The sequence below is a fragment of the Protopterus annectens genome, chromosome 11.part0 (genome assembly GCF_019279795.1).
Source record: "Protopterus annectens isolate FY-2018-M chromosome 11.part0, PAN1.0, whole genome shotgun sequence".
Lineage (NCBI taxonomy): Eukaryota > Metazoa > Chordata > Ceratodontiformes > Protopteridae > Protopterus > Protopterus annectens.
In genome coordinates this window covers 558,126,105-558,145,949 of record NC_056745.1, presented here as the reverse complement: position 1 = coordinate 558,145,949, position 19,845 = coordinate 558,126,105, and the positions used below count along the sequence as shown (strand labels likewise).

Below are 19,845 nucleotides of genomic sequence, written 5' to 3'. Positions count from 1 at the left end.
CAGAAGATAAAGTAGCCAACATCCTGTCATTGTAGTCATTCATATCCATAGCCACCAATCCCCCTCCCTTATCGTGTTGCATAAATCTAACTGATGCAAACCTGAGTGCCTTTAACAAGGCCCTCTCCTCTTTAGTGATATTAAAATGAGCCTGGTGCCTTGAATTGAGGAGGTGGCGGATGTCAAGATCACACAATTGTTCAAAAATTCCGACAGCTGGGATTAGTGTCTGCATAGTGAGGTGAAGCCCCCTGGAGTGACTTAATGCCATCTGGGAACATATTTTTGGGTCTCACCATTTTTCATTATATTTGTGTTCACCATTTATTGTTTATATCAATGTTTATATTAACACTTGTGGGAATGTTTTTCCACTTTTATACTTATTTTTAACATATATTATAATTTTTCTTGTGGTTATTGACACATTTTATCATTTGTATTTATATATAATTATGGTGGCTTTAAGATTCAATATTTGGAGCATTATAGGTTTACCAGCATCGATGGCAGGTATGAGTAGTAGATACCAAATTGTTGAATATTTTGGCCGCTTCTTAGTTAAAAATGTCAAAGTGTAATTATGTGCTTTTTAAAGGGGAGCCGCTAGGGGGCACATCTGAGTTGAGTAGTGATGTATTTATAGTGAGACAAATGTGTGGTGCAGTTTGTTTTCTGAGGAAGTTGGTGCAGAGCGCTGACGAAAAGCTTGTTTTTAAGCTTAATAAAATTTAAATTTGTTTTTTTTTCGTTTATTGGCGTTCTTGTTTACAACATAACCTGTGGATTATAAAGAACTTTGTACACATTTATCTGAATCCAGGAGTTTAAAGGTGCTGGACCTGCAAGGGTGGTTTTTTCACCAGCTTCAACCATGTTTCACAAATAATGCACACCATTCTGTCTGAATATATGTGCCAAAAACTAGACTTGGATGGTCTATACATTTTCATTTTTTAAAACAAGACATTCTTTCCATGTAGGTATTTACCCAAAAAATGTTTTCAGTCACAGTGAAATGACTATCCTTTCTATAGGTGATTTGTGAAAAATACGTCCTAACACCATTACAAGCTATACTATCTAAAAGGGCTGTCGAACATGAATAAAAATGGATCTGTACTTCTTTAGATTAAGGCATTCCAAGGCTTGTCTCACATCTTGCATTTTTCTCCTGGCAAGCATAGCACTATTTGATGTTCATTGCCTTCTCTGCAAATATAAGTATCAATTCCTCTAATAACTGTATCTCCAGTTACAAGAATGTCTTTGCTGGACAGCTCTGAAGAATCTTCAGCTTCTAATGCAGTAATACCTGCTCTTTCGATTGTTATGAAGGATAGATCTTCAACACTATTAGTCTTATTAATCCCACTGTTTTCATTGTGCATTAAATTCTCATCCAGCTTGGATAGTAAATCCGCAGCTTGAGCCATGCAGTCAACATCTGTCTTTCTCTTCATTTTTCTTACCGTAATGTTCTTCAATCCTTCCACGTTCAGGTTTGATTTCTTCCTTTATGCCTGCCCTTTTCCTCTTTTTTCTACATTCTCTTTTGGAAAAATGATACCCTTTTCTGTAGACTGAAGGTTTTCTGATGGAAAAATATCATCATCCCGTGTAACCTGTGTGGTACATAACATCCTTTTTACTATGTATTCTCTTTCCTTTATTCTCATTAATCAGTTTCTTTTTCTTTCTTGTTATTTGTTGTGAACTTCCTCCTTTCTTTCTTTTTTGTTTCCTTCTAAACAAATCAGATCCACAGATTGCTGAATACTTACATCCAGAATAATAAAGTTGTCAACCACTGGTCTAGAAGCATTTGGTAGAGTGCTTATAATAATGGTAAATTAACCACTGGTTTATAAGCATGTGGTGGAGGGCTTATAATAATGGTGAGTTAACCACTGGTCTAGAAGCATTTGGTAGAGTGCTTATAATAATGGTAAACTAACCACTGGTTTATAAGCATGTGGTGGAGGGCTTATAATAATGGTGGGATAACCACTGGTCTAGAAGCATGTGGTGGAGTGCTTATAGTAATGGTGAGTTAACCACTGGTCTAGAAGCATTTGGTAGAGTGCTTATAATAATGGTAAATTAACCACTGGTTTATAAGCATGTGGTGGAGGGCTTATAATAATGGTGAGTTAACCACTGGTCTAGAAGCATTTGGTAGAGTGCTTATAATAATGGTAAATTAACCACTGGTTTATAAGCATGTGGTGGAGGGCTTATAATAATGGTGAGTTAACCACTGGTCTAGAAGCATTTGGTAGAGTGCTTATAATAATGGTAAACTAACCACTGGTTTATAAGCATGTGGTGGAGGGCTTATAATAATGGTGAGTTAACCACTGGTCTAGAAGCATGTGGTGGAGTGCTTATAATAATGGTGAGTTAACCACTGGTCTAGAAGCATTTGGTAGAGTGCTTATAATAATGGTAAATTAACCACTGGTTTATAAGCATGTGGTGGAGGGCTTATAATAATGGTGAGTTAACCACTGGTCTAGAAGCATTTGGTAGAGTGCTTATAATAATGGTAAATTAACCACTGGTTTATAAGCATGTGGTGGAGGGCTTATAATAACGGTGAGTTAACCACTGGTCTAGAAGCATTTGGTAGAGTGCTTATAATAATGGTAAACTAACCACTGGTTTATAAGCATGTGGTGGAGGGCTTATAATAATGGTGAGTTAACCACTGGTCTAGAAGCATGTGGTGGAGTGCTTATAATAATGGTAAATTAACCACTGGTTTATAAGCATGTGGTGGAGGGCTTATAATAATGGTGAGTTAACCACTGGTCTAGAAGCATTTGGTAGAGTGCTTATAATAATGGTAAACTAACCACTGGTTTATAAGCATGTGGTGGAGGGCTTATAATAATGGTGAGTTAACCACTGGTCTAGAAACATGTGGTGGAGTGCTTATAATAATGGTGAGTTAACCACTGGTCTAGAAACATCTGGTGGAGTGCTTATAATAATGGTGAGTTAACCACCTGGTCTAGAAGCATCTGGTGGAGTGCTTATAATAATGGTGAGTTAACCACTGGTTTAAAAACATGTGGTGGAGTGCTTATAATAATGGTGAGTTAACCACTGGTCTAGAAGCATCTGGTGGAGTGCTTATAATAATGGTGAGTTAACTACTGGTCTAGAAGCATCTGGTGGAGTGCTTATAATAATGGTGAGTTAACAACTGGTCTAGAAGCATCTGATGTGGTGCTTATAATAATGGTGAGTTAACCACTGGTCTAGAAGCATCTGGTGGAGTGCTTATAATAATGGTGAGTTAACCACTGGTTTAGAAGCATGTGGTGGTGTGTTTATATAGATGTAGGGGAGTGCTTACATATATGTAGGGGAGTGCTTCTATAGGTGCTCCTTTAATTTGTTCTTGAAAGAGGTTAGTGTTTATTGGTGTCTGATGCCTGAAGAAAAATGGAAATTTGCAGGTCCTACGTTTGCGACTGCACTTTCACCAATCACTACTTTCAAAATGGGTTTGATTGGGGCAATTACTTCTTCCTGATTTTCTCTAAGGGAGATGTTTTAGTCTCTGATGAGTAGTTTAGTTTTGAGTGGGTGGACATTAGCCATGTTGGATTATTTTAAATAGCAGACAATTAAATAGAAGTGCTGCTTTTCTGATTACTGGCATCCATTTGAAATATTTTGGTAGGTCACAGTGTTCAGTTTGGGAACCTGTGAATAGGACAAATTTGTCTATTTTGTTTTTGGTAATTTGTTTTTTTGTGGGTGCTAGATCCTGAGTTAAGTATTCAGTGTGGAAGGTCAAATTCAAAGTTGGGCATGAGAACATTTCTAACTTTGGCAAGATAAGCTGAAGAAAAAGGAAGATGGGAGATCATAAAGCATAATTTTAATTGGGTCATGGTTCTACAGACTACTTTGTTTGCATGTTGGTTGAAAATAGGTTGGGATCTAAAGTTATGCCCAGGTATGTTTGCTTAATAAGAGCCTACCTTCAGTCTCACTGCATAAATCATTGAAAATGAGATGAATTTTATACCATTTGACTATAACGAGAATGTACTTCTAGGTAGGCATACACATTTAATATCGTCACTGACTCTGTCTCTGGTTATGATCTCTCATGTCTTTGTTCAGAAATCTTGGAAAAAAAGCTGCCTGTATTGTTTCTTCAACAGGAGTTTCTTTGCACCAGCAGGTTGATGCATGTGTTGCTCATTTAACAAAGAAGGCACGTGTGGCCGGGGTGCCTTTTGATTATTTGATTTAATACAGCTCTTGCATTTTCTCTGCAAAAGACTGCAAAGTGCCTGTCACTCTCTGATGGACTACTGATGACATTCACTTGGGAGGTAGGGAATATGTAGCCTTCTGCTAAATTATTTTGGGTTTGTCAGGCCTGAACTTCATGTTTGAAACACACTTTCCTTTGGTCATGTTTTTAACTGTCTTTCAGAACTTGCAAAATTCTAGTTTTCAGTAGCTGCACCTTGATTTTTGCCTATAGCTATGGTCAAACTGAAACACATTTTCACAGTGAACAGGGGATAACAGTGTATCATTTGACTGAACTTTTCTGTGTATGTGTGTGTGTGTTTGTGTGTGTGGGTGGATTTGTGTAATTATATATCTATATCCATATGTACATATACACACGTGGAAACATATATTTTCAGTTAATGCTGTTTGCCTGACAACAGCACAATGGCTTTGGAGTTGCTCTTTCTCCACTGTTGTGTAATCATGCAGGTTTTATATATAAGTTATGGGGATGCAAGGGAGGCTTGCAGTTATTATTTCTGTTCAATGAAAGTGACTTTCAGTGATTTTTTTTCACTGTTTTGTCCCTCTAATAAACAACATTCAATAGTGGGTCTATAGTACATCATCGAAAAGTCAGTTCAGTGAATGGCAGTTACATCGGAAATTTGCTGTTGGGGGGGCTGTGCCCCCCACCCCCCAGTAATTATATATATCAACTCTGAGGTCGCACTACAGTGAGGAAAGGGCAAATTTTCCAATCTTCACTGCACCGTGATCTCACTATGAACAGTTCGATGAACGGCATTTTCGATGTAAGTGCCATTTGCAGAACTGACTTTTCGATTATGTAATTTAGACACTTCGATAGTCATGAATACAGACACACACAAAGAAACACATATACTCATGTAATAATACTTTTATTGATCAACTATTTGCAATTGCAATAGGTGTTAGTATGCCTCAGTATAAGTATGGGATTAGCTAGGATAGTATCACTTCTTTATCACTGCATACACTAGCCTTGAAATTCCATGAACAGCTATATACCACATTATACTGTCTTCATATGTCTGGTCTACATGCAAACCCATTCTGCTTTCTGGTTACTACTACTGTCAGTGTCTGCTTTCAGTATTTTAGGTAGTCACCTTGTAGTCTGTAAGACAAGAGCATGAGAAATCAAATAATGGTACACATATAAAACAAAATGTCATTACTAGCTTTTACTATTTATTAAGAACAGTTTTGATCAGCCTTAACTTAACTGGAATGAGCAGAATCTGCTTGGGAGTACCACTTTCAGATTATAGGTGTACCACAGTAAGGTGCTTTTGCAAATAAGGAATGACAAAGTATGTCAGATTGTAAAGGTTTAGCAATTTAGGGGGCTGTCATATGAATCTAAGATTAATTCTGTTTAAGAATTAAGCTAGGAAAAATTACCAGAATAAAGATAAATTTTTCAAGGTTGAAACTTACAAAAAAAGTTGTTTCTAAATAAGCGGCAAGAAAAAAGATAAAAAGACTGCAGTGCACTTTGAGAATAGACTTATGAATCAAAACAAAATTACTCACGAGAGCAATGAGCTGTCTTTTTTAAAAGGCATGTCAGTATTGTAAAATAAATAACACACCAGGAATATGCTGGATTGCCTTACCTGGTAAAAACAAAGATTGCTGTTAAGAGGAGGATAATGGACAGCACAATAAGTGTTACTGGAAGGATGATTTCAACTGTTCTGCTCGACAGGCCTTCAGCTAAAAAAAAAGTAAATAATTATGTGAATGCATTTGCTATCTACTCAATATATAACATTAAAAGTGACTGTTTATCACCTATGAAGTACACCTCTAAGTTTTGTGGGTGCTATTTATTTAATTTAAAAATGTATTTATATTTTCAAAGATATGTCTTTTTTATGTGACACCATATAGTGATAAGGGATGATGCAGTGCTGTAGTGGTTAGCACTGTCACCTCACAGCAAGAGGTTCCACGGTCTGATTCGAGGCTGGGTAGAGTCTGTATATCCTCCCTGTGGTCATGTGGTCTCCTTCCACATTCCAAAGACATGCAGTAGGTGGATTGGTCACTTTAAATTAGCCCTAAGTGCGAGTATGTAAGTGCGAGTGTGTGGTGCACCCTCTGAGAAGGGTTGGGCATCAGGCTAGTAACCCGACCCCATAAAACGTGTACCTGCTATGGAAACAACAAGTGCTGAAGGGTGCCCATTGCTGAATGTGCTGTATGCATAGGAGCAAATCCAGGATCCAGGATATAGTGATAAGAATATATACAAAATAATAAATGTGGATTAAAAATGAAAAAAGACAACACATTTAAGTTACTAGTCAGAGCGCAGGCATGTCTTAATGTCATTTATTCTGTATAGCACTGGAAAAAGAAGCAAACATAAATTACAAACTGTGTCATGAAAATAAAAGATGAGTAATTACAAATAAAAATAACTGTCATGACCTTTGTAGCCTTTGAATGAACATGGAGTTTATTATCCTTATTAATTACAATGCACATCCTCATTTAAACAGTTTGTATTAAGATAATCTTCAAACACACAGAAACAACAGTGAAACAAAATTGCACTGCAGGTACAAAGTCTAAGCTGCAATGAACCAAAGAGCAAAACTAAGAGTTCAAGCAGATTCTTGTTGCCCAGAGGCTTTTTTTAGACTGAAAATGCACAAACATTGTTATTTGTTCCTTGGATATGCAGCAAGGAAAAGCAGTTTCTAGGAGCTAGTGCCTAACTAAATATCTTAACAAGTAAGTTAATAAATGAAATGATTTCTTACAGCTGATAGGGTTTTTTTCCTTCTGATATTACCATCCATAATACTCAGTCTAGCAGACAGAAATTGGTAGATTCATCTGAAAATACATTGCCCCCTGCCTTTTCTCCACTTGAAGATGTCTCTGACATAATGAAACCAAAACTGTTCATCATTAAATTTGAAAGCTACTTCTTTTGTAGAAGGATGTTTGTTTTCCATGTTATTTATTTATTTATTATTTATTTATTTGCAGTTGGTTTACCAGGATGGTCCAACTGGGCCAAAAGAACCTGTTTTCAATGGAGTCCTGGGAAGAAAAGCTCAATAAAGACAATATTCATGAACAACAAATTGACAAAAACATAGTAGGACATTAATACAGTTAAAACAAAGCATTTAAAGATATAATAAATGAAACATTTTACATGTTTTTAGCTTGTCCTGACTGTGTGATGGATAAACAAGGTGTAAAAGTTATGTTTGTTTTACACAGTGCTGTCAAACACTGTGAGTCAGTGCAGAGGGTAGGTGTTACACCTTATAGACAAGATAAACTGGCTCAATAGACAAGAGAAACTGGCTCAATAGCCCACAAGGGCAGTTAGCCTAATACTTACCTATGAATTATCTATTTTCTTTTAGTTCAACACTTGTACCTCCTTCTTTTTTTCTGTTTTTCATGTCTGTTTTCTTCTCATGCACTTCAGTAATATATGTCTTTGCAACAAAACAAAAAACAAAAAAAAAAAAATTTCTCCAAAAGATGATGCATTTTAGCTAATGCCAGAAGAGACACAAACTTTTATCCTTGATAGTTTACTACAAAAAGAGTTTAAAATCTCTCCATTTGGATTGTCGATGTCCTGGTATCACTTAGCTAAATCTTTTGTCCTGCCTATGCCAAGTCCCGATTTTTGAAGATTAACAGTTTTACTATTTCAGTAATGTTTATCCAGAAGTTTTGTTACTTTCAGTTTCTCAGAATATTTTAATTTCTTTCAGTTTATTTTTAAATAGCAGCAGATTGAGTAAGTAATTATACATTCAAAAGAAACTACAACTTGCTCAAAAAGTAGCCCCCAAAATAAATAAACTTCATTCCCTCAGGATTTTTGTCTTATTAAAGAGACTTCTTCAGACTGTAGTGAAAAATCCAAAACACAAATGAACAGTATATTCACAAGTCATATGATCAGTCTACATGCCTAGAGGCTCAATGTTTTCCTTTTCAAATAAACCTTAAAATTTTCCATATTATTAACTTAAGGAACTGCATACATTTAACTTTAACTGCCAACATTATTTCCTCCTGCCTAGTTCACTTTTTGCATCTGAAATGAAATCATTCACTTTATCAGTCTGTGAAAGTGAATGGCAAAATATTTTAAGGTAAAAACTCATAAAAGTATGGATAAACAACCTCTGAGATTGAGTGTAGTACAAAGACTGAAGCTTTAGCTATTTATGCTGACAAATTTTTACATAAATTATGATGACAAAAATGTCTTTTATTCAACAATCATTTGATTTCATCAAGAGTACTGTCAGCTGTAAGTTCAAGAGACTGATATATTAGTGACTGTTAACATTATTTTCTTATATATACTGGGAACCCTAATGAGTTTGGGTTAAAAATAGCCAGTGTAGAACTTATAGGTACTAAACACTTTTCTGATAACAAAATGAGACTACTAATGAAAATATTTGATTTTGTTTTCATGCAAATTTCATTGTTTGATTGTCATTTTTTTTTTCAAACAAGTAAATGGTGTTGCAAAAGTGGTGGCAATGGCCACCAGCTTATGCAAACATTTATATGTTCCATTGATAGAATTAATATATCTTTAAATCTACCTTTGTTGAGTATATTATCTTTGAACATTTTATTGATTACACTATTCTACTTTGTCGAGGAAACCATCATGAATTAGAATGATTTATGATTTACTTAAAATAGAAAGTATTTGAATGTTACTTTTAATTAAAGTATGAACTATGTTCATTTTGTAGAATTGGGAATGTATAAAACCCAAGGATACCTACTTTCCAAAATTTACAAAAAACAAAACAAAACAAAGTAATGTATATTTGAGCTATGACTGTAAGCATCCCAAAGCATTAAAAAGAATATTATGGAAGGGCAGTTAGTAAGGGAAAGTTGTTTAGCTGATCACAATGATGAACTTTTTGAGAAAGACAGCATTACATTGGAGTACACGTTTTGCAGTACAGGTTATGTCAAAAGTTTAGTAGTGTTAGTAGCTCAACAGGTAACAACTTTGTCTTTAGTGCTGGAAGATCAGAAGGTTGTCAGTTCTATTCCCACCCTCATTTGCTTAGTATAATTTTCTGCTACTGATGCTACAGTGCAGCATAGGGGGGTGCTACACTCCTGTGCATGCCACCCTTCTGATGAGATGTTAAACCAAGGCCATAACTTCCTGAGTTGGTTGTTCTTCAGTGGATGTTAAAGATTTCACAGCGCTTATTGATATCCTTGGTACACTGGCCAAATACTAATTCCACTTTGAATCTCCACTAAAATGAGGAATATGGCCGAGAGGAACCAACCTGGTAAACACGAACATAAATATAAAAATAATGTATTTAATGAAGTCAAAGGAAAAAGAACTACCTGTTGCAAACTATACAGACAGTCTGATGCTATACCCACTTGTATTTCAATAGAGATTTTATCATGATGATTAAGATCTTCTGTAGATGAGCATTGCATTAAGACCCTTATGAAAAGCAACTGGATTCTAAATGGATTCCCTGAGACAACATATAAGATGGATGAACAACTGAAAAAAAAAGAAAATCATGAAGATATGTTTCAGGTGTAGTTAACTCATTTACCCACCCCTAAGCTGCCAAAACCAAAATGTGTGTTTAAATGTAATTAACTTAACCATTGTAAATATATTAATTATGCGGCAGCTGAACTTTTACTAAGAAGGCACAAGGTATGTGGTGTGCATAGCCTGTTGCCTGAAATGCACTGCATTTAATATTGGTAGGATAATTTGCATTCTAGGATTTCTGAGTATATCCTGCAAGAGAAACCAAGGACAGTAAAATGCCCTTTTTAGACATGTCAGTATATGTAATATATAAATAAATGTATATATATATATATATATATATATATATATATATATATATATATATATAAAATAAAACTAAAAACGTTTTGTTTTCAGTGATTGATGAAATCACAAATTTTAATTTTAGGTTTGGTGCAGAGGACAAAGTAGACTGTGAGGAATACTGTGGATGGTTATAGTTGGATGTATACAGCCTCCCTTACTTAAAAAGGAAAAGATTGTGGCACTAATTATGTTGACTGGTCATGTAACTTGTATATATAATATTTATTTGCATTTTGGATTTTTCAATACAGTCTGAAGAAATCTCTTTTTGTGGACAAAACTGCTAACTGAATGAATAAAGTTTTTTTATTATTTTTTTTGTTTGTGTATTTACATTTTAAAATGTATTTAGTACATCTAGGTGCCCAGCTTAATAGAGATGCAAAAATTTATTATTATCAATTACCGATTTGTGACATTCCCCAAATTAGCTAATCAGACAGTTGTTCACTGTCTCCTTCACCACACTTGCCTAATAACTTCCTACAATGCGTATGAGTCTTTTTGAATTCATTAAAAGGTCAAAGGTGATTAATATGATTCATTTAGGTGAAGTTTCTTTTCATTTAATTTTAGTATCATTAAATTTTGGTATGCCACAGAGAAGGTATTTGCCTTTGATCATAAATTGTCTTTCCCAACTTGAAAGGAATTCTTTTTGGCTTCATTACTACTATGGTTGCACATGCAAAATTTGGCCATTGGTTTGGTATTCTCTGAGACTGGCTTTTCTAGCCTAAATGATTTTAAAGGTCTATGCATTTTTTTCCAAATTAGTTTGAGCTAAGGTAAATGTTTCTTATTATACAGTATTAAGAGTGTTAAATGCATAGACCCTCCATGGAATACAGAAGATGGAATGGTAAAGTTTTGCTATTTGCCATCATTATTTCAGTTGGTAAGACACCTGCAGAGTAATTAAGAGTGGCACACATGACCATTAGTGCTAGTCTACATTTAATCTCTTAATATTTTCCTTAAGACTTGAATTACTTCCACGGTACAAGAACTGTTTGACTGTTATTTGGCTTGATTTACCTAACCAGATGATTTTTTGTAATGATACACGTTTCTGTCTTTGTACTCCCAATATTTTCCACATCTTTATTTATTTATTGTTTATTTATTTATTGACTTTTGGGTTTAATAAAACCTGCCAATATGTTTCCCTGTACTCCAAAATTGGCAGGTTTTATTAAACGCAATCGTTTTCCCTGGAATTAATGACAGAATTTCATTAAGTAATTTATTGCACTTAAGGGCAGAAGAGATTTGAACAGGAATGTGTTTTTTTTGCTCCTTTTGTTTCTTTTAAGATGCATTAGGAGAATGTTTATATTTACAAGTAATTAATTTCAACAAGTACATGATTTTTAAAAAAAGTGTATCCTTAAATGAAAAGGATTTTTTTTTAGCTTGGTTAACAAGAATAGGAAAATGTGTATAAACATTCCTATACTTTTAAAATGTCTACTGATGGTTTTTAAATGGAGGAATCAAATTTCAAGTTTAATTAATTGTAAGATGTGTTGATTGGGGCAATTGCTTTAATGAACTGTGTATAAAAAGAGGGAAGAGGGTAAAGTGTGTGTATCTGATGAAGTTCCATTTTGGAGTGTGAATAAAGGGAATGGAAACACTAATAACCTTACCTGCCTGAAGTCTGTTTTTTTTTTTTTTTTTGGAAGAGAGCTACCCTGTATGTTTTTTATGTGGACATTTGGTTTGGACTTTTTGTTTTTATTGTTAATAATGAATAAGAAGGTGTTTTAAGCAATTCTCTCACTAAGCACCTTTTGGATAATGGCCCATAACATACTTTTAAATTCAGGGTTATTCAGAAGTTATTACCCAATATAAGAGGAGGGGTTTTAAATAATAAAGTTGAAATTGCTGACTATAACTGGATTCTAAGATATAGATACAGATAAGACTCCTAGGTTAAATGCTGCTGTAAGTATTAAGCCAATCTAGAAAAGTAGACAAATGAGGCTTTAAACAGATTTTATAGAAGAGGCTATAATATAATGTCTCATAAGAACATTTGTCATAATCTTTTTTGGCATTTATATTATTTTTAGGGATACTTTAAATAACTATTTTGTTAGATAAGTTGTGTCACTTCATGCATGTGCTTGACAATGGTACTATTAATTAATTGTGAAAGCTTTTAATGTGTTTAAGAAAATGATTCTTTTGCTGTGTCATGTGATTCATATAAATTAAGTGAATGTAATTACCTTTTAATTTACACTGAAGAAGACATTTTCCCAAAAGCTTTGTGATTTACAACTGTTTTGATTAAATTTATTTTTCTCTGGCATTGTTAGTCTGGCATTTTTTGTAAGAACTTTGTGCCTTTGTCTGCTGTTGGCTTAGTTTGTGCAGTTTTCCAGTCTGTTTCGAGTGATTGCTAAGTTACAGTAGCTCTCACTTTGAAAGAATCACAGAAATGTGATGGCCATATTGCCATTTAACAGATACTATCCTCTCAAAAAATCCTATCAATAGTCATTCGGAAGTGATCCTTTAACCACTGTTTGCTTTGATACATTACCTGTCCCCCAAAAGTGCTACCCACATTCTGTAGGCTACTAATGTCTCACTGAGAAGAAAACAAGCAAACAAAAAAAAAAACATTACGCATACAGTACCATATTTCAACCTTCTGCTTTTAGACATATTCACTCACCCAGACAAGTCATATTTTTATTTGATAGTTTTTGAGTTATGACCATGTATTATCATATGTAGGGTGCCTTCTCACCCCTTTCCCATAAAGACATCCATTTTCTATGTACACTTCTAATGTCTGACTGTATAGAAAGTAAAAGAATTACAATAGTTTATTTCAAACTATAACTCTTGAACATGTATATATATATATATATATATATATATATATATATATATATATATACTCCTGACATTGGTTACTTGTAGCGATTTGGCATGACTCTTTTGCATAGGTTTCTAAATGACTCCCCAATTTCTCATAGGATTCTATTAAGTCCGCCCAGGGTATTGTTTGGGGCTGCACCCCTTATATGTCCTAAGTAATATAACAATTCCTTGGGGATACACTATTTGTGGGGAAAGGGAGCCAAATTAGGCAAACATACAAATGTTCCCTCTGTTCGCTACAAGTAACAATTGCCCACATTCCCTCTCACTTAAACTAGCCATGTCAGTGACTGTTTTGTCTAATTTATGTAATTTCCCTTTCATACACAATCTGTCCTCATGCTCAGAGCCACTTATGACAATCGCCGCTCATGTGTGATTGCCAAAGATGCAGAAATGACACCCGTAGTAATCTACTTCATTTGCTAATATAGGACAGAAACAATAGCCACAGTAATCTACTTCACTTAAATTATAGGGAACATCACCTCCCATCAACTTCAGGAAAATTTTGACAAAATATGGTACACGTGCATGATGCTGTAGGCAGTGTGTACTGTTACCACAGTCCACACATCCATTTAGATTCCTGCAGGAAAAAGTGACAAAAACGAATCACCACAGATGTATTTCACCTTGGAGCTTTCAGGCACTATGCTCTGTCCCCTGTAATTCTCAACTAAGTCACATCAATGGTCACTTGATTGTGATCAACCTAACTGTCCTTTGCTGTCATGCACCAAATGCCCTCCCAATAGATAACTGCTTTTGGTAATCATCAGTAATCACCAAAAGTGTCAAAAACGTAGCCACAACAATGTTGATCAAGTTATTGTTGCAGGATTAATCACTTTGCTTTGGCCTTAACAAACTGCTCAAAATGAACCTTAGCCATAGCTCTCAACCTCTTAGCACAGCAACCAGGAACAAAACCAAAAGTAAATGATGGGCAAAAGGTGATTAGTGCTGACAAATTTGAAATAGTCCTCTTCTCCTATGTACTTAAAAACTGACTAGAATAACAGGTTTTGCATCAGAATTCAGTCTTATGAAGAATATGAAGTGTGCAACTCAAAAGTCTGTTATTATTTGTGTTAACAATCCTCATCAATTTACCTGAGAAAGTCAAGAGTACTATCAGCTGCAAGTTCAAGAGACTGATATATCTAGCCCATCATTAATGAATCTGTCATGAAACCTGCCACTGCTCAAGCCCCATGAATGGAGTTCAGCATAAATGTACCCATCTATGAAACCTGACACAGCTCTTGCCCATAATTGGAGCTCTGCATCAAAGTACCCATTTATGAAACATGCCACAGCTTGTGCCTCATGAATGGCACTCAGCATCAACATACCCATTTATGAAACCTGCCACAGCTCATGCCCCATGAATAGAGCCCTGCATCAATGTACCCATTTATGAAACATGCCACATTTAGTGCCTTATGAATGGACCAATATACCCATTTATGAATCCTGCCAGAGCTCATGCCTCATGAATGGAGCCCAGCATCAATGTACCCATTTATGAAACCTACCACAGCTCATGCTCCATGATTGGAGCTTAGCATCAATGCACCAATTTATGAAACCTGCCACAGTTCATGCCCCATGAATGGAGCCTAGAATCAGTGTATCCATTTATGAAACCTGCCACAGCTCGTGCTTCATGAATGGAGCTTAACATCAATGTACCCATTTATGAAACCTGCCACAGCTCACCCCCCATGAATGGAGCTCAGCATGAATGTACCCATCTATGAAACCTGCCACAACTCTTGCCACATAACTGGAGCTCTGCATCATTGTACTGATTTATTAAACCTGCCACAGCTCATGCCCCATGAATGGAGCCCCACATCAATGTACTAATTTATGAAACCTGCCATGGCTCATGCCCCATGAATGGAGCTCAACATTAATGTACCCATTTATGAAACCTGCCATAGCTCATGGCTCATGAATGGAAGATTCCTTAGGAGAAAGAAGTATGATACAGTGAAGCAGCCAAGAAAAACATTCTAACAGTTGTTAAAGTAGTCTTTCAGGGCAATAGTGTATACTTCTGCATAGGTCTCTATGTTTTCAGAGTTAGGGGGAGCCTTAAAATTACCTATGCTATCACTTAATAGAAAATATTTTGCCTTGGAAAAATTCTTTAGGGCTTTAGTATTTGATGGGGATTCTACCATTACATTTATTTCAAAGGACACCGATTTATGATCCAATCTTACTAATAGGACATTACACTGGGTGGGGGTGCAATGCTCCCCTAGTAGAAGTGTAGACCAGCTGTTCCAGAGCATTTACACTGACAAAATCCAGGAATCTCTAAACCTGCATATTAGTGGTTGTGTATGTTTTTCGGTTTCTCATGACTAAGGTGTTGGGCTGAATTGTCAGTGATCCTAACAATTTCAGGTCTGTGGAGTGGTTTTCTTGGTTCATGGTTGGGGACCTATATCTAGCAATGGTATGGTGAAAGATGTTGCCTTTATAGTCATCTGGACATCGAGTAGCTCATGCAAGTCATCCTGCTTGACCAATCTTGAGGTGTGATTGTTTTTATGTAAATGAAAACACCTCCTCCTTTCATTTTTTTTCTTTTCAGAGGGTGGTCAGAATTTGTGATAGGCATTGTAGCCTTGCAGTGCTATGGTGCTTTCTGCAGTCTTGAACCATGTCTCTGCAACTGCACAGATGTCAGCATTCTCCAGGGTGAGGAGAGGTTCCAGGGAGTGCAGTCTCTTGTTAAGACTCCTAACATTGAGCTGTAGCACCTTCAGTTTGGCATTAGAAGAATTTGTTACACTGGTAGTTCTGTTGGTTTGGCACTGCCTGAAAATGTACTATGGGGTGCCTAATGCTTTGGCCAGTATTCGAAAGCTTAGCAGTGACAGGTGCAGACCATCTCTGGCAAAGCAGCATGGTCTGTTGATGATGTTGTCCCAGGCAGATAAATACTGGATCCCCTTGGAATGACACCAGTAGCTATGCCAGTTATTGAAGTCAATCATTTTCTGTTTGTATTGTGGTATCATTCTTGTTGAGGGTAGAATGCTGTTCAATATGAGGCTCATACCAGCTTGTGACACATATTCAGGAAAGGTCCATCATGTGTCTCTTCTTATACTCCAGGAGGTACATTTTAGGTCATTCAAACCCACATGGACCATGAATGGTCATAGTGGTACTTGTGGTTGAGTGACCTGAGTGCCTGCATGATATGGCAAATGGTGGCCCCTGACAATCAACTGACTGTAACCCTCTCTTTATCCAACCTGGTGAGGGGATGGTGTCTGTATGTCTCACGATGGAGTCTCCTATGACCAATATGTTTGACTGTGTGGTATTTTGCCTTAGGAACTTGCTTATGGATACACTGTGATGTGTATTTTTATGTGCAGTGGTTGGTGTTGACTTGCATTTGCATATAATTTCTGATGGCAGTGTATGGGAGGCCTCTGAGGTTTTGGTACGTTACTTGTGAGTACCTGAATATATGTGGGTTTATGTGTCGAGATCTTCATGAGGGAAATTATGTGCATGTGCTGATAACCTATTTGTCATTTGATTTGTAAGTATGTGAGAATCATGTCACAAATTTCGTAGTGTAACTACATCTGTCACATACTGTGTGATTAATTGATGATTAAGTGATGTCAGTATACATAAGACAACTGCTACATTGGCTCAGGATGCCCATGTCCGCCAGGTTGGCTACAGAGATAGCATGGTTTCAGATTTTTTTATACTATGGGTTTAACTAGGTAAAAAGGAGAGAATATATTTGACTGGACTTGGATGATAGCACACAGACGCAGAATGCTTGCTATCCTCAGAGTGAACAGCAGCTATCCAACAAGGCAATGCTGCACTGTATGCAAATCAGATGCTCTTAGAGCAGAGCGGGGACTAGGAAGGTTGCAGAGACAGTTATTCTAAGGGAAATTTTAATTTGAAAATGTTTACATCTATACAGGGCACTGCTAACTGCCACTGCATGGAGAACAGCCTAGCACAAACACTAGACTTATACAGAATCAGAAAAACACGTTTTACAACAGCTAGGCCTGCAGATCAATCAGGCAAACACACAATAAGCTTTCAGCCAGCAGCACCCAACTCAGGTTTCCTACATCACACTGCTGCCACAAGAGTACAGTCAGAAAACTTGCTTAAAGGGGCACTATCTCGTTTCTAAAATCAGTTGCTTGCTAGAGACTTTGTTTTCATTTTAGTGCAGTGTAAGTCACATGTTCACACAGAGGCAGGGTTTTCAGAGAAGCTTATTAGCATACAGATACTGCAGGTCAGATTTCACAAACTTCAGTGGGGGAGGGAGACTTTACAGCATGTCCTTTGTATTTTCCTTCCCCCACCCATAGGCTATTAGATGCTTTCTAGTCACACACACTCGCACTCAGATCTGTAGCCTTTGCAGCAGTGAAATGACATCTTCAGTATGTGCTTGTTTTTTCTAAAACTGATTATCCCAGCCTAAGCAATTATATATTTTTTTATTTGTTTTTGTTTCATGCTTGCTGTTACATGCTTTTTCCCCTTCACTAATAATTATTTTTCATATTGTCAGCAATAGTGTTGCTTATTAGTGCATGTACTCATGCAGACATACATTTATAAGACAGTTTCCCTCATTTCACAGGACAGCATTGCTTTGGACAGTTGCATCTTGGAAACAAACCCACTGAGTTGCAAATGTCCTAATATTCTAGAAGAATCACTGGATATTCACATCCCAACCCCACCCCCTGCCCAGAGAACCACAGTGAAAAACTTCTCTAAAGCAAATTTCACACTCCTCAAAACCGAGGTGGAATCCTTCAAAGCCCCCAGGCCTGTGGAAAATATGGCCCAGACCGCAGAATCCTTTATAAACGCATTCTATGAACACCTTCAGGAATGCATGGATCTTACAATCCCAAATAAAACCAAGACCCAATCCTCGAAAGGTAGACGTCCTGTCTGGTGGACCCCAGCCATAAATAAACTATACAATAGAAGGAGGAAGCTACTACATGATAGAGCAAAATCCCAAAAAGGGAAGGCATCTCTGATCAGTATTAGCAAAAAACTACTGGCACTCATAAAATCGTCTAAGGCCAGCTTCAAGAGAAAAATTGCACAGGACACTAAGGATAATCACAAGGCTTTCTTTAGTTATGTTAGGAACCTGGGTGGGAACTCCCAGATACGCTCAGAATTAGTCCAAAATGACAAAAAATACACCGAACCCACAGACATTGCCAACATCCTAGCTGACAGGTTCAGCGCAAACTCCCCCCCCTCCCCACCAAAAGGGCAAATATCTTTCAGAGTGCTGCCCCCCTGACATCTCAGATGCTCAGGTAAGAGCCGCCCTCTCCAAAGCAAAAAACACAGCATCAATGGGACCAGACGATGTCCCTGGCTGCATCCTACATGAACTCCAAAAAGAGCTAAACCCAAACATAAAACTACTGTTCAATCTCAGCCTTACTACAGGATATGTACCCAAAGAGTGGCATACAGCAACAGTGGTCCCTCTCCACAAAGGTGGTGCCTCAACGAATCCTGGAAACTATCGCCCCATAAGCCTGACTAGCTTGGTCTGCAAAGCTATGGAAAGGATCATCATGGACCTCATAAATAAAGATATTGGGGACCTACAGACACTGGATTCATAACCCAGAGGCTCCCTTCACTCTGGAATAAAATCCCAGTCCTGGTTAGGCAGAGTCCCTCATTGACTCTCTTCAAGAGGAATCTTGATGAGTGGATGGGAGATCGTAGGTTTACCCTGGGTATCACTTCTGTGTCACTGTTAGACAGAGGCACAGTATACTAACCTCGAAAAAAGGCATAGCAAAATTAATTTAAAATGGGTGGCGAAAGCCAAACACACTCTGGCTAGGCTTACAAATGCCCTTGGGCAGATAGCCTAGTATGACCTATGAACCTATGAATAAAATCTTACACTGTTTCAATAAAAATACATGTCAACTTTGAAATGTAATCTTTTTAATGAACTAAAAGTATTTTCCCATTAGTTGACACCCTTCAGTAATCACAAAGTAACTGTCTGTATAATACTGATTCCCTCCAAATGAATTTATTTTCTTTTTTCTTCCCTGCACTGTAGTAAAATATTTGGCTCTTTCACTCAGTTTCCTGAATATTTGACTGCAAGAGAGTTACACTGGTTAACACCTGGAAGTTGAGACAAATGTAGTCTCTGCATTTCCGTATATTTTCCTATCTCTGTGCATAAGTGTGCATTCAAAATGTAATCTAAGTTATATTCAAGTGGCTGTAAAACCACAGTTTTGCAATGTCTTACTGACCGGCTTGCAGTTCTAGGCATTCTTGAATGTTTGTCAAATTTGTATGTGCTGGATATGTGATAATGAGTGTATTTTATTAAAACTTTGTATGTAGTGCACATAACGGTTTTAATGGTATACTTCACTGTTAATATTAGAATTCTCATAGCTTTTCTCAGACTTGCCTCTTTTGTGACTCAGATGGCTGTGCTTTTTTCAAATCTTTATTTTATTTTTATTTCATTAACAATATTTTGATGTACAATAGCAAAGAAATGGCTGTGTTGATGCAACCACTCCCCCCAGATGGAAACAGATAATTTAAATAAATAAATGCATGTGTTGTGTCATTAGGTGTTTATCATATGTATTGCTTTGGTTGTTTAAAATGTATTCTCT

General features: G+C 36.6%; 1 protein-coding gene across 1 annotated transcript in view; it reads right to left on the bottom strand.

Annotated features, from left to right (window-relative positions):
- The window catches only part of PTPRQ (protein tyrosine phosphatase receptor type Q), a 4,272,575-nt gene that overhangs the window by 1,075,322 nt on the left and 3,177,408 nt on the right, over window positions 1-19,845 (bottom strand). The window contains exon 29 of the mRNA XM_044087226.1: window positions 5,931-6,030. Within this exon, the coding sequence (XP_043943161.1) occupies window positions 5,931-6,030 (100 nt within the window). The remainder of the gene's footprint in view (window positions 1-5,930; window positions 6,031-19,845) is intronic.